This window comes from Phyllobates terribilis, unplaced genomic scaffold (genome assembly GCF_046119375.1).
Source record: "Phyllobates terribilis strain yellow unplaced genomic scaffold, ASM4611937v1 Scaffold_2__4_contigs__length_985480577, whole genome shotgun sequence".
NCBI classification, from domain to species: Eukaryota; Metazoa; Chordata; class Amphibia; order Anura; family Dendrobatidae; genus Phyllobates; species Phyllobates terribilis.
In genome coordinates, this window is record NW_027362762.1 from 271,536,234 (window position 1) to 271,551,348 (window position 15,115).

Sequence of the window (15,115 nt, forward strand, 5' to 3'; positions counted from 1 at the left end):
AAAAAATCCAATTGGTTTGGTTCCAACTTTTTGGAATTTGCTCGTCAGAAACGCTGTACTCTATTGGTTGTAAATGCAACCCCATGGACCTACACTGCGGTATAACAGCAACTCATAGCAATCGTTGGACGCAGCATTTGTACCATGGCTAAAGCCGCCATCCAGCCCCACCTTAAAGGAAACAACCTCTACGACTGCAAATAACTCCTTACACCAGGCGCATATACATAAGAAAAACTCAATCACACACTTTCACCACTCCATACCACTACCTACTCTTAAAAAGAAGAGAATCCACACTTGTCAGGTTTAATTTCAAACGTTAATATATTTTCTATTTTATAGTGAACATATGCATCAGTTACCCCCATCTGCAGAAACTGACATAAAAAAGGGGGAAACATTTGTAAGATGCCTCTTAAAATAAATATTTCTCTTTTATAAAATAATAAAACTTCAAATAAATATACTTTACACTAAACAATATGTTGAAAAATTAGAAAATAAAGGCTGACTGTAACTGTACAATATACAGAAAGTCCAAGAGTAGAAATATTAATTTTCAATAAGTTGAAGTACAATCTAACCATGTGGATAGACTCACATTCCTCTGAATGTATATTAGTACATTTCGTGATTGCGCCAGTACAGTGGCGCCAAATTCACAGTTGTAAATATTATTCTTTATGTACAAAAATATAGCACATTATCTCTGGCAGAACAGAAAAAAAAAGACTGAAAAGGTAATTTGCTAATTTACAAATTTTGCAAGTATTTGTCACAAAACGATGCACATTTATGTAGGAGTGTCTGCGTTAGCTTATATTTTATGTGGAACAGAACACTGGGTCCTAATTGCAGCTTGATTAAAGGTTCTCTAACAAGCCTATTAGTTAAGATGGCACTTAGGGAAAAAAAAATCCACTGCAAACAGAAAAATAAAATTCCTTCTGCTTTCTACCAACTGTACCAAATTAGTTTATATGATTGCATAAGTGTGTTAAAAGTAAGTCCAATTACTTTAGCTTTCGTTTAAGTCAACCGGTGCTATGTTGGCTTCCCCAAACTTCTGGGCTGTAACTGTGGCGCTTTACAACATACTGTATTTGACCTTTTACATCGGCATCCTGGCCTCGTTGCCCGGTCATAGCAGCCTTGGCATAATTTAAGGCAACCCTTGGCTGGAAGGTAACACCATAAACAAGGCAAAAACATTGACATTACACCAATGGCAGACCAGCGAGTGCAGCAATGGGACTGGCTACAAGAACAAGGGTTGTCGGCACAATTGTCCTCGTCGTCGTTTGAGCAGTGATAGAATAGGCACTTCACACAGCAAACACAAGTCCCGTAGTCGATCACTTCCTGCGCTGAGCAAAGGCACTGCTTGTCACATATCCAGCAGGAGGGAAGAGTTCTTGGATAAGTGCATTCTTGGCACTTACATTTCCCGCAGCTCTCACACCTGTATGCATGTAAGCCCAAGTCTTCTTTACTGGAAGGCTTTAACTCCTCTGGTTTCAGCTCACCTTTGGGTTGTACGCAAATTATCCTGTCAGCACCCAGCCCCGAAGATGAATAAGAAGGATCTAAAAGTCTTTGCTCTGATGAGCTGCTACTTGTGCTTGTCCTCGTACTACTTCGAGATCCCGTACTCACTGTACTAATGGACCGAGACAACGATGCCCGTGATGAGGGATGCATTGGTGGAAGAGGGCTCCGGCTGAATTGCCTCTGGTCAGTTACCACATGTATTCTTTCATTTTTGTGCTGGAGAGTTTGACGAGGAGCAGGTTTAACCCAAGGTCGTGGAGCCACAGTAGGCCCTTCAGTATACTCATTAGTGTTCCTTATGGCTCTTATCTGTTCCAATGACAAAACATGAACTTGTTGCGTTAAAATGTCCCTTGGGTCAATATCACCATGTGGTCTCCCGCTGTCACGCCGAGTCTGGAGTAAAGGCTGGGATCCACTGCCATTTTGTACTCTGGCCTCCATCAGTACTCTGAAGAGTTTTCACTCCAGTAGGCCGAGAACACATCTGAAATCCTGCAGAAAAAAAAGAACCGTTATTTACTCTGTTTGCAATTAAAGGGACCGTCTTAAAAAAAAAAAAATAAATAAAATGACATCCTACACAACACAAAATGCAGCCAGAGATAATTGGGACAAACCAGTCAATTATACTAGCTTCTTATAATCAGAAGGTAAGCGTAGGCATACTAGGAAAACAAATCTCGGCCCAACGTTAAGCAGCATGCCCAGACACTTATGAAAGAAAATTCCACCAAGTTCAAGCTGGACAATACATTGTAAGCTAATCTGCTCATCTACAATTTCCTCTGCTGTACTTCTAAGAAAAACAAGCCACACATTCTATTTCTAGTATTTCCTTTAAAATGCCACAGGAAAAGAGAGCCATTATTTATATCTCCACCAAACCAGAATAATTCTCCAAAAATAGAAGGAAACCACTAGAATTCTATATCATGCAGTAATATAACGTAGTTAGTCATTTGGTGTTGGAACAATGCAATTTGCATTTTCTTAGGGATCTGCAGCATTTCTGCCCACATTAAGGCATCATTAGGACAAACCTTTCTCTCTCTGTATATATGATACAGCTCGCATGTAATGTAACAGTGGCCTATTACTTCCTCTCATTGTGAACGTGTCACAACAGGTGGAGGGAAATCAGGTTCCTCTTAGCTATTCAAGTAGCAGGAAACCAGCTGCCATTATGGAGACAGTCTCCTCTATACTCAGGTCACTGCAATGTGAATGACAATGCCCCCAACACTCTGCTATTCGCATAACAAACACTACCTGCATTTTACAGCACCCCTCTCTTAAAGCCTGATGGCTTTGATACATTTGCCAAAAGAGCTGTTAACTGACCTCCATGAGGATGGGCCGAATAATGCACATTATTCATGGAATTTACTGCAAGTCTCAGAAACAGGATGCGATCACCCTTACAGCATTTCTGGATGAAGAGCCCTTTTAATTGCAGAGATCTATAGAATCAGGTCTGTTTAACTCTGCAGCCTCCCCACAAACAGCACATTCTCTGTTAACTTTCCTGACAATGAGGGGATTGAGATCATTGCTGTGCAAACACTATCTGGGGCCTATCTGAAACTAAAGGTGAACAGATAATGGCCACGGTTACATTATGCGGCTTATTCACCAATACACCTAGATACAGTACCATTAAAGAAAAAATATATATCTTCTGCACAAGGAGTATGGTGTTATATCAGCATTTCATGACTTGCTGCAAAACCAGACACCAGTGGCTTAACTTGAATTCCAGGGGCCCAATGCAAAAGCTCCAATGGGGCTCCTTATTATTGCAAGTCTTAGTATTGGTCTTTTTATATAGGCCAAAGGGACTTTTTGGGCCTCCCCAGGCTCCATGGCCCAGGTGCGATTGCAATCCCTGCACCTATTGAAGTTACACCCCTGCAAATACTTATAATCTAGAAACAGTCAATGTAGATTCAGATATGGCAGAGCCCCATCTACCTGGTGCAGCCCATCACAGACTTAGGAAGATTTCACACACCAGTTTCTTTGGTAGGTGTATTCCATATTCATTATTTTTGCAGATTGATCATTCTAGATCAATGATTTTTTTTTTTTTTTTTGCAAACTGATTGCCCTAAAATCACAAAAACTGAAACATGATCTACTTTGGTCCGTGTTGTAGATCAAACTCACCAATGCAAGTCCATGGCCCAGAGGAAAATAAAACATGGATTTTGTTCGTATGCTGTCCATATTTTACTGGTTAATGAGTAGTATAAGCTAAGATTTTGGATGCGACAAAGATTGTAAACGCTGACACACGAACCAAAAATGGGTCCAGTATACCGAAAAAAATAACGTGCACGAGTAAAAAAGTACGAGAGAAAAAAAAAGGGATGTGTGAAACTGACCTTAGACAAACTGGTTTTTGGAGGAACAACTAATCAGTCCCCTGACTGTATCTATGATGGATAGCATTGCAAACATTTACAGACATGCCAAGAAAAAAATAGTTTCAGATGTAGTAGAAAAGAGAACAAAAACAAGCACAATATCTTACACCATAAATGGGGTTATGACCAACTACTGGTTAAAAAAAAAGCCGCTTGACAGATCATAATCGCGACAGATTTGAAAACTTGAGCAATAAAACATGTCCAATAATATGAGGGGCTACAATGTTTGCGCCCCTGATAACCTGTACAATGCACCTGCGACTTCCCAAGTTGTGATGAACTCTTTGCTCCATCTACACAAATATCTCACAAAGGCTTCTGCTCATACACACCTTATGGGGGAACACTAGAGCATAATCAAGAGTACAAGTTACTCAACAGCTCTGATGGAATGGCTGCAGGTACCTCCCTCCCAAATTAGCTTTTCTTTAACGTAAATGTTTGTTTCAACCAAATCTGAAATTTCTTTCCATGACTCTAATGGGAACTACCTGGTTTCCCTAAAGTCAGCAGTGTTTCACGCCCAAGTTACACAACTGTACCTCTCAGAATTTCTAAACTGAAGATGTCATCTTCTCTTCTACGTATTCCCAATGTAAATACTGCACAGGCATTTAGTATGAAAACCTAAGGCAAGTCAATGCAATATACAGACAGATTACTTCTCATTATTGTTACTTTTCTCATATGTGGAAAGTTCTTCTTAGACTTACACAAAAAAAATATAATATATCAGACTCTGATCTTAGGCCTAATAATTCATAACAATCATCATTGTAACTGTCTCAACCCAATGAAACGTCAAACCATGTAAAGCCTGTCATCACGACAGACAATCTCCATTTATCAAAAGTCTCAAATAAATTGAACAATCCAGGAACCAAATGCAACAACCCTCCGTGCTCCATTTATGACTGAACCTTCCTCGCTGCAGACTAGTCAAGCAAAGCTTTACTCCAAGACTGGAATTGAAAAGTAAATTGATATCCATCTTTACAGGAGCAGACGGAATCCACTGTCAGAGATCATTTTCTCTTTTCATTGCGGTTCAATATGGAAGTTACTGCTATCCATTAACTTGATAAAAGTACAGATCACACAGTTAGAAAAGCAAAAAAGAACTTAAAAGTATGATAAAACAATGCAACAAGACCCTGAAAAAAAATGGAGAAATTGATACTAACCGATAAAGATCTTTTTTATAATTTATATTAACAGTTCCAGTAATATAAAATTATACACATACATTAACGTTATACACATGCACTCGACAACTCATGTCCCAGGTAGCCAAAGTCCCAAAATTTACAACTGCAGTCTAGTTCTAAAGTTTTTAAGTCTAACGCTGAAAGCAAAATATTTCCTAACATCCGAAATGCGTTTCCTACCCCATATAGGACGCACACTAAGGGCTATAATATTGCTATTAATTAAACTTGGCCGTTGCTGTCATATACAGGACATCTATACATCTCTCAAAAGGTCAACTGCATACAAGCAAAGAAATCACATTTCTCAAGAATCAACCAACAGATTGTGAGAATCCAGGTAGAAGATATATCCAGCGTTCCCATATAAAGTTGTTGCACAGGCCTCTACCCAAACTAACAAAAAAAGCACTTTCAGAAATAAGTAGATGTGGAAGTGAGCTGGCTTCCCTGCAGCAGGTAATCTCCAGTCTGTGGTGTTATAATACAATGTAGCAATACAAGTAAACAAATAAAGCAGAACAATGCAACAAACACTTCCAGGATGAAGACTGTATAAGGGCTCATTCAGCCACATCACAAACTTACAAGAAACTTTCTCCAAGTCCCAGCCTCCATTGCAGACTGCAGAAGATGAGGACAGAACTTCCTTAGCACAGTCTGGATTTTGTTTGTGTCCTGGAGGATATGCTGGGTGAAATCTAGTGTGTCTCTAGGTTTCCTCTCCCCCCTTCCCTGAAAACCCCATTAGGAGCAGAGTGTGTGATCAGACTGAGGATTAGAGGAGGGGGAGGAGGAAGGAGTTTACTGTGGGGACAGGCTGAAGAGACATAAATAGCTCTTTAAACTAGACCACAACATTTCCGAAGCTGCTCAACACCATCAGATCTATCCTTTCCTGCATTCTAAATAGAGCTCAGCGCAGACCACAGAGTGGAAACTCTGACTGCAGAGCACCACAATGTGCTTGCACTTTATTGTAACGCCGCAAGCTGCAGACACCAGAGAGCAGCAGCTGACATGTGTGCGAGAACTCCGTAACATAGGTAAAGAATAAGCAGCGACTTATCAGCACTTACAATCCCTGAACTTTCCAAAACAAGCCACGTTTCCGCCCCAGCAGTCATCCACACAAATCAGGGGTCCCCCATTTCCAGGGCCTCCCTACAGTCAGCAGAGAACAGCCTGCAAGGGTTAAATAAGCATTAACCCCATACTCACCGCAGCAGCACCACGACTCCCCACTGTTCTGCAACTCTGAAAGTTCGGCTAAATAATCCGCTTAAAGTCGCACAGTACAGAAAAAAGTCCCCCACATAAGGCAAAGTCAAAATAAGTTCCAACAGAAAATCCCCAGCGGGCGGCGCAGCGAGTCCAGCAGTAGTGTCCGCACAGAGTGGCCGTCCTGGGACAGGAGAAGTGAGTGCAAGTCACAGGAGAGCAAGCAGAGCAGTGTGACAGGGCGCCGCCGCCTCAGCCTTGTTGTGCTCTGGGCTTGGAGGAGGAGGAGGTAGGGCAGTAAATGGCGTCATGTGGAACTGAGGAGGAACAGAGCAGTTGTTGTCCCAGAGGATATATCGCATCCGGTGCCTGCTCATTGGCTCTGCAGGGATACATTCACTCACACTCCCAGCTCTGAGCCGCAGGAGGGAGCTCATGGGGCAATGGCCTTTGCTCCAGCACAAGAGTGCAGAAGGAGGAGACCACACTGTGCAGGCCCTTATATTGTCAGTGACAGGAGGGATAGTACACATGGTGCATGATATTGTTACTGAGCCATCAGCCCTGCCAGGAGGAACAGTACTACAAGTATATTATACATTATTACTGGGCCATCAGCTCTGCAAGGAGGAACAGTACTACAAGTGCATTATATAGTATTATTGAGCCATCAGCTCTGCCAGGAGGAACAGTACTACAGTGCATTATATAGTATTACTGAGCCATCAGCTCTGCCATTAGGAACAGTACTACAAGTACATTATATATTGTTACTGAGCCATCAGCTCTGCCAGGAGGAACACTACTACAAGTACATTATATATTGTTACTGAGCCATCAGCTCTGCCAGGAGGAACACTACTACAAGTACATTATATATTGTTACTGAGCCATCGGCTCTGCCAGGAGACACAGTACTACAAGTGCATTATATAATATTAATGAGCCATCAGCTCTGCCAGGAGGAACAGTACTACAAGTGCATTATATAATATTACTGAGCCAATAGTTCTGCCAGGAGGAACAGTACCACAACTGCATTATATAGTATTACTGAGCCATCACATCTGCCAGGAGGAACAGTACTACAAGTACATTATATATTGTTACTGAGTCATCAGCTCTGCCAGGAGGAACAGTACTACAAGTGCATTATATAGTATTACTGAGCCATTAGTTCTGCCAGGATGAACAGTACTACAACTGCATTATATAGTATTACTGAGCCATCAGATCTGCCAGGAGGAACAGTACTACAAGTACATTATATCTTGTTACTGAGTCATCAGCTCTGCCAGGAGAAACAGTACTACAAGTACATTATATCTTGTTACTGAGTCATCAGCTCTGCCAGGAGGAACAGTACTACAAGTACATTATAAATTGTTACTGAGTCATCAGCTCTGCCAGGAGGAACAGTACTACAAGTACATTATATATTGTTACTGAGTCATCAGCTCTGCCAGGAGGAACAGTACTACAAGTACATTATATAGTATTACTGAGCCATCAGATCTGCCAGGAGGAACAGTACTACAAGTGCATTATATAGTATTACTGAGCCATCAGATCTGCCAGGAGGAACAGTACTACAAGTGCATTATATAATATTACTGAGCCATTAGTTCTGCCAGGAGGAACAGTACTACAACTGCATTATATAGTATTACTGAGCCATCAGATCTGCCAGGAGGAACAGTACTACAAGTACATTATATATTGTTACTGAGTCATCAGCTCTGCCAGGAGGAACAGTACTACAAGTACATTATATCTTGTTACTGAGTCATCAGCTCTGCCAGGAGGAACAGTACTACAAGTACATTATATCTTGTTACTGAGTCATCAGCTCTGCCAGGAGGAACAGTACTACAAGTACATTATATATTGTTACTGAGTAATCAGCTCTGCCAGGAGGAACAGTACTACAAGTACATTATATATTGTTACTGAGTTATCAGCTTTGCCAGGAGGAACAGTACTACAAGTGCATTATATTGTTATTGGGCCATCAGCTCTGCCAGGAGGAACAGTACTACAAGTACATTATATAGTATTACTGAGCTTTCAGCTCTGCCAGGAGGAACAGTTGTACAAGTACATTATATTGCTAATGGGCCATCAGCTCTGCCAGGAGGAACAGTACTACAAGTACTTTATATTTTTATTGGGCCATCAGCTCTCCAAGGAGGAACAGTACTACAAGTGGATTATATATTGTTACTGAGCCATCAGCCCTGCCAGGAGGAACAGTACTACAAGTACATTATTACTGAGCCATCAGCTCTGCCAGGAGGAACAGTACTACAAGTACATTATTACTGAGCCATCAGCTCTGCCAGGAGGAACAGTACAAGTACATTATATAGTATTACCGGGGAGCCTAGATAGGTTTAGTGCTGTATAAGTGTACAGTTTGCTGACTGTAGGAATGGAGTAGGAGAGGAAGGGTTAATGTCAGGCATGGGCTACTATTAGTGGTGTGGGTATGATGAGGTTAATGGGGCAGGCACATGAGCATTAGAGGACTGCCCATGCTGCCATGTGGTAGGAAGTAATATAGTGCAGTGCTCTCCCAGACTCACCCTAGATGGGGTGTAAAAGTAAATTAAACAGATACAACTGTGGGAAAGTTGTTGCAGATGGTGAGAGAGCAGGCACAGGGGTCTTACCAGGGCCCTTCAGGACGCTGCTGATCCATCCTCCTCTGATTGCTGGCAGCAGTACCTGGGGCATGTGGGAGGTTATGTCCTGGTCCCCCCAGTCAGTGGCAGCAGCTGCTTCAACTCTGGGGCACTGAGCAATGTGTTTCTCCTCTCCGACATCAGTTAGCAATGACTTGCTCAGCCACTACAATAGAGTGCAGAGTGCAAGTGTATGACAGCCCTGCAGAGAGTGTGTGCTGCAGCCCTGGAGCCTCCCTGCCCCCACTGCGTAGGGAGCGCGGGAAGGAATTCATTAATGCTTGAATCTCGGGCATGTAGTAAAAGTGCTATGATGTGAACACAGGTGTGTAGTGAGCCAGTACTGCTCACCCTGGCCGCAGGGATCTCTGCTGCTCCTAATGGCTGCAACCCAAGTGCAAGGAGAAAATTCCCCTCTGCAAACTCCTGATGGTCCAGCCTTAGCTGGTAAAGATCAGGTTCTCCATGATGTCCCTGAGTCCTTGCTGATAATGGCAGTCCCAATTGACTTTGTCACTTCATCATTCTCAGACAGTTCCTTCCAAAAGCGGATGCTGGATGAATCATGGCCTGCAGAGGTGAGCGAGAAGAATGTATCAGTGGTAGGGTGAGAAGAAACTGCACTAATGGTAGGGCGAGAAGAAACTGCACCAATGGTAGGGTGAGAAGAAACAGCACCAAAGGTAGGGCGAGAAGAAACTGCACCAAAGGTAGGGCGAGAAGAAACTGCACCAATGGTAGGGTGAGAAGAATGCACCAATGCTAGAGGGAGAAGAATGCACCAATGCTAGGGCGAGAAGAAACTGCACCAAAGGTAGGGTGAGAAGAATGCACCAATGGTAGGGCGAGAAGAAACTGCACCAATGGTAGGGTGAGAAGAATGCACCAATGCTAGAGTGAGAAGAAACTGCACCAATGGTAGGGCGAGAAGAAACTGCACCAAAGGTAGGGCGAGAAGAAACTGCACCAATGGTAGGGCGAGAAGAAACTGCACCAAAGGTAGGGCGAGAAGAAACTGCACCAATGGTAGGGTGAGAAGAATGCACCAATGCTAGAGTGAGAAGAAACTGCACCAATGGTAGGGCGAGAAGAAACTGCACCAAAGGTAGGGCGAGAAGAAACTGCACCAATGGTAGGGTGAGAAGAATGCACCAATGCTAGAGGGAGAAGAATGCACCAATGCTAGGGCGAGAAGAAACTGCACCAAAGGTAGGGCGAGAAGAAACTGCACCAATTGTAGGGTGAGAAGAAACCATATAAGTAAAGAAAGAGAAAAGATATGCAAAAGCGGGGATCTCACATAGTAATGTATATAAATTGCTTTATTGACAATTATTAAACACAGACAGCAAAACCATCTAAAAACATTTAAAAAGGATATCGCCCAAATTAGTACAATGCCCGTCCAACAATAAAGCCACAAATATTCCCCAAACCAACAACAACAAAGGTATAAGTAAGAATATCTATTCATGAAGTCCTTAATTTGGAACAGATAGACCACAAAAACATGATTATAATAGTATGCATTGAAAAAGGGTGGTTAACCCACAAACTCCCTGGTTAGCAATTGTATATAGCCAATAAAGTGCAAATGCTTGAGCAGCTTTGAAAAGAGACCCCTTTAAGAATCCCTATGAGTATATGTACAAAAGTTCAATATGAATGCACAACCATAGAGTAAAAAAGTACTCGGAGGTATAGGAAATGCCCATATTAGCTGTTATTTAGTTAGATGCATAAAATAGATGGATACCTGTACAGTTGTGTGGGCTCCTTTACAATAAAGGCCCAGTCCGTTGATCCTTGTGACCAAATTTAAAGGTAGAAAGACATACTATAATAAAAAGGCTGCATAGAATAAATAGTATGGATAGTTAGAGGGTCACAAAGATAACCTGAGTGTTAAGGCGGGGGGGGATGCTGAGAGACCCAGCGCGTATCGCTACTAAAAGCGTAGCTTCCTCAGGGGCAAGAAAGAAGACATGGGTGAGAAGAAACTGCACCAATGGTAGGGCCAACACTTCCTCCGGTCATCAGTTCAGCACCTACCCCCGCTGGGAGTCGGGGTGCACTTAAGCTGGGTTTTGGGGAACGGGTGGATCAAATGACAGTGGTCTGTTTGCCATGATGAAACCCTTGGTTGAAAAATGAGAGACTCATGCCTCCCATCCCCTCCCTCACCCTATGCCCCCAATTCCAGCAGGTGTCTAAAAACAGACATGTTTTGTAGTGTGAGGCATTTATCGGTGCAGAAAATATTTGCACTAATGATTATGTGGATATTTGGTCCTTAGTCACAACAGATCAGGAGTCCTTTGATAAGGAAATGAAAATGGAGAAACTATTAAATAGTTCTTGACACTTTGGTTGGGGCTTGGCGTGGTGAAGATACTTTGAGGAATGTCATTGCTGCTTGGCCTTGCACCCAGGAGGGGGTGGAACGTTGAGGCTGTGACTCATGATGGCTCTACAGCTTCCCTCTTTCCAGGGGTCACAACTGTATGAGCATCGGCCCAGGGGCTTCAGTGGCAGTTAAGGTACTTGCTGGCTCTAAATCAAGAGGGATCTGCCGATTTAAACATGAAAGAGCCACGAGTGGCAGAAACCATTCAGCCTTGAAATGTTCCCATCCCCTAAAATCAGGTAGCAAACAGCCAGCACCAGCAGATGCTCAGCATTCCAGTGGGCACACGTGCGATGGAGCCTTGGCTCACAATTTATACCAAGGAAAAGGAGGCCGCAAGCCTGAGCTCTGGAATTACGGATGGCTTCTTCATACCGTTTCACTAGAAGTGGTCCCCCAGTTTCTCTCAAAACCTGAAATTTGTAAAGGAGAACCCTTTGGGAACTAAGATAAGCAAGGAGATCGAATTGGGTAGGATTGCCGAGCCTGCTCAGAACCACGCTTTTCCGATATACATGTCTCTCATTTGGGTCTGGTGCCACAAAAGTAACTATAGAAATTTCGGCCGATTCATCTTCTGTCCTATCCAAATAGAGAGTCGGTAAATGATGTTATTGAAAAACATGGGGCCTCAGTCTCTTGCTTGTCTCCTCACAGAGCGGTAATGTTAGTTTGAGCCTGTGGCCTGGGATTGCTGCTAGAAAAATCTGACATTGAATCAGCTTTTAAACGATTATCGGTACATCCATTTACTGCGTGATTGATGAATGCCACTATTATGTTATGTGCCTGTCCATGGGATGCTTTATTTCAGGACATTTTTATGTTTAGTTCCTTCTTTGGCGGGTGGCGCTTTGCGAGGCTGTCCTGTCTACAGTATTACATTATCTTGATTATTTCCTATTTGTGGACCCGGTTGAGAGGGGGTCACTGCTGATTCATGTTGAATACATTCCACTACATGGTGGCTCATGTGTACAGATGTGGTGGGGTCCACAGGTTTTGGAGCAGTCCTGGGGATGTAACATAGTAACATAGTAACGTAGGTTGAATAAAGACCTAGGTCCATCAAGTTCAACCTTTTTCTCCATTACTGCGTGCAGCAGTGGCTGAAGGTCTGGCGATACTGAGGACTGTGTAGGAACCTCACTTTGTTGGAAATAATCCCGGTAGTAGAAGCAGTGGAGATTTGGGGGCATCATTTGGGGAACAAGTGCGTTTGTTTTCGGTCTGACAATATAAGTGTGGTTCATTGCATAACCCATCTCTAATCAGCTTTCCTCCCAGTTCTTAGAATACTGTACCGCTTGGTCTTGAGTTGCTTGGAGCATAACATTTGGTTCAGGTCCCGTCATGTTCTTGAAAAAAAAATAGTATTGCTGACTGTTTATCTCGATTTAAATTTCAAGAATTCTGGAGAACCTTGCCAGCAGCTGACTTGATCGGAGCTCTATGCCTGAACTATGGGAGTTGGTGACGGGAACTGAGCTCTCTGGTTAGGAATTCAGTGGCTGTAACCATAAAATGGAGTCCAATCTGCAGGCGGCATGCTATAAACAACTAACAAGGCCCTAAAGGTAATAGGGAGTCAAGCTCCAACAAAACTCCAAAAGAGAAGAAGAGACCCCTAATACTCATATGTAAACATAGATAATCTTTATTGAATGACAAAAAAAGGACAAGATCTTAAAACATTAAAAAACATGTAGATGGGGATTACTGTAGATATCATGCGGAAAGAAACCAGTAGTGACAACACATGAACCCCCCAAAAAATAAATAAATACATAGACTTCATAGGCATCACTTCATTATCCTGAAAATAAATAATGAAAAATGGGAACCCAGGGAAAACAGCAATGTTAAAGTGTCAGTGCTAAAGGGATTCCCATGCGAGTGGCAATAAATAAAATATTTTGCACGGCTTGTGACCTGGAACTCGTTGGAGTATTTAAAGTGGGGAAGTTGGTACATTTATAAAAAAAGACTGAAGGGGGAGAGGTGTTCTGATGTTTGGGGTTGTGTAACCTGGGAAACAACTGAGTTAGGATACTGGTACAAAGATAAAATGGACCAATTTGGAAACTGGGTGTTCATTTAATTAAAGTTGGTTCAAGCCAGAATCTGTCAATTGTGGTTGGTTTCTTAATTTTTCCAGGGCCATTGTGGCCATTCCAGGTTTCTGATGCATGTGGATGGTTCCCCCTTACTAGATAATTTTTTTCTTCAGTCCTCAGCAAGTGTTTAGAGTCAGTGAGGGCCAATCTGAAGGAATATGGTACATATTTATTTTGGATTGGCGCTGCTACAGAAGCTGTCAGGATGGGTCTGCCCGCGTCTGGTTTGATGTGCATTGTGTATTGGCAGTCATAATGCTATGCAGGATATTTGCACCCAGAATTACTTCATCTCTACTCTCTCTTTTACAGGCATGCGAGCCTTATGGGTGGTAGGACACTCATATGTATCTTGGGCGGCCCAACATATTGAATGTTGTCCAGGTGGTAAACGCCTCAGATTCAAGGCAGCCGATATCCATTGGCAAGGAATCGGAGACCTGTGATAGGAACTAAAACTTCCCGAAATAATTTGAATTAGGAGGATGGTCCAAGTACCCTCTGTTTTAGTTGTACATTTTGGAGGGAATTATTTGTGTTATGTGACTTGGAACCATGAAAATTAATATTGAGAGATTTAGCGGTTTTGATCCCAGAATTATTTCTTATGTAGTCAGAGATAATTCTGAGCATGCCATGGCGGGGTGTTCAAGACACTGGAACCATGGAGATGGCAGGCAAGGAGGATAGTCAACTTGAAGAAAAAAAAAAATCCCATTATGCGGTAGATAAATTCTTTTTACTTCATAGCAACGTTGTATATATAATAAAAAATTGCATTGGTAATAAATCTTCATAATCACCCTCAATGTGGCCATTTATATGGGCTTTTAAACAAAGTCCATAATGTACGAGCTCACAAGACGCCGATCATAGAGGCTACCGGCATTATCCATTTATTCTGGTATCCATTTTGAGCAGTGGAGTCTCATGAACTTATACCTAATAGGCTTTGATACCACACCCTGGACAAGTCAGCCAGCGTAAATCGGCCCATTGTGGGATTGGGACATATCACAAACTGTGAGAGGACTTTGCTGACAAGGAGAGGTAGTACAACGCCTTCTATGAGCTCAGATCCATTTATTTAAGGCAGTTTCCACTTTCTTGTCAGGCCTGTAGAATAGTATTGAGCAGACATTATTTTTACTAGATGGTGATTGCAGTGTGGTATACATGCATATACAGTACTCTCCTCAAGGCAATGGTTTTGGAAATGGTGGTTAAGCATGTGCATCTCATCCCCTACCTCGGCCATGGGCAACAATCCTATTGCTCAAAAAAGATAACAGTTGAAAATAATAAAATGCTGTGGAAGACTCTCCCCATAGAAGGCTAATGTGTGTATGCGCGGTTATTTACTAGCTAATTTAGCCACTAGGAAAAGAATGCGAGCCCCTGTAATAAATCATCAGGAGGGGCATTTGGGATCACGTTGCCCCATTAGTTTTAATGAATTTTTTTTTGTTTTTATTTCGGTACATTCCGCCTC

General features: G+C 42.4%; 1 protein-coding gene across 3 annotated transcripts; it reads right to left on the reverse strand.

Annotated features, from left to right (window-relative positions):
• Window positions 1–1,026: 1,026 nt before the first annotated feature.
• On the reverse strand, window positions 1,027–9,278 carry SPRY2 (sprouty RTK signaling antagonist 2). Of its 3 annotated transcripts, none has more exons than XM_073664096.1 (2): window positions 9,088–9,278; window positions 1,027–2,049 (listed from the first exon to the last, which is right to left on the reverse strand). In XM_073664096.1, the coding sequence occupies exon 2, from the start codon at window positions 1,996–1,998 to the stop codon at window positions 1,048–1,050; it is 951 nt and encodes a 316-aa protein (XP_073520197.1). In that variant the 5' UTR covers window positions 1,999–2,049; window positions 9,088–9,278; the 3' UTR covers window positions 1,027–1,047. The 3 variants fall into 3 exon arrangements, with proteins under 3 accessions (XP_073520197.1, XP_073520194.1, XP_073520195.1); XM_073664093.1 differs by lacking the exon at window positions 9,088–9,278 and adding an exon at window positions 6,416–6,868; XM_073664094.1 differs by lacking the exon at window positions 9,088–9,278 and adding an exon at window positions 5,783–5,959.
• Between the last annotated feature and the right edge of the window lie 5,837 nt (window positions 9,279–15,115).

Coding starts and splice junctions, on each gene's coding strand:
- SPRY2 (XM_073664096.1), bottom strand. CDS start 1,998: ATGGAGGCCAGAGTACAAAATGGCAGTGGATCCCAGCCTTTACTCCAG.